Source organism: Aptenodytes forsteri, unplaced genomic scaffold (genome assembly GCF_000699145.1).
Source record: "Aptenodytes forsteri isolate BGI_AS27 unplaced genomic scaffold, ASM69914v1 Scaffold1306, whole genome shotgun sequence".
NCBI lineage: Eukaryota > Metazoa > Chordata > Aves > Sphenisciformes > Spheniscidae > Aptenodytes > Aptenodytes forsteri.
Window position 1 is genome coordinate 143 of NW_008793926.1, and position 526 is coordinate 668.

A 526-nucleotide genomic window follows, 5' to 3' on the forward strand; every position below is an offset into this window, starting at 1 on the left:
GAAGAAAAAGAGACAACGAAATGACAAGGAAGAGGAGGAGGAAGAGGAAGAAGCGAGGAGCAGAAGGAAAAAGGGAGGAGGAAGAGGAAGAAGCGAGGAGCAGAAGGAAAAAGGGAGGAGAAAGAGAAGGAAAAAGGGAGAAGGAAGAGAAAAAGGAAGGGAGGAGGAAGAGGAGAAGAAGAAAAAGGAAGAGAAGGAAGAGGAAGCAGCGAGGAGGAGGAGGAGGAGGACGGGAAGGGCAGGGGCGGGTGCCCCCGCGTACCTCGTAGAAGTTGTCCTCGGTCACCTCCAAGGGAGCGTTGAAGAAGTGGAGGACGTTGCTGGGGTGCTGGATCCGGTTCTTGGCCGCCTGCTCGGGGGTGGAGAAGCGGTTGTTGCGGGAGCCGCTGAAGTCCTTGTAGCTACAGGATCCGTCCTCCAACCCGTAGGACTGCCCGGGCATGATGGCCTGCTGCTTGGAGACGCTGCCGGGGCGGGCAGGGGCTCAGCACGGTGGGCGGGGCCCGCTGCCGCCCCCAGCCCAGCC

General features: G+C 60.1%; 1 protein-coding gene across 1 annotated transcript in view; it reads right to left on the reverse strand.

The window, feature by feature from the left end:
• Positions 1-258: 258 nt before the first annotated feature.
• The window catches only part of LOC103895062 (heterogeneous nuclear ribonucleoprotein L-like), a gene marked incomplete at its 3' end in the record, with an annotated part of 8,323 nt that continues 8,055 nt past the window's right edge, over positions 259-526 (reverse strand). Inside the window, exon 5 of the mRNA XM_009274940.2 lies at positions 259-464. Within this exon, the coding sequence (XP_009273215.2) occupies positions 259-464 (206 nt within the window). The remainder of the gene's footprint in view (positions 465-526) is intronic.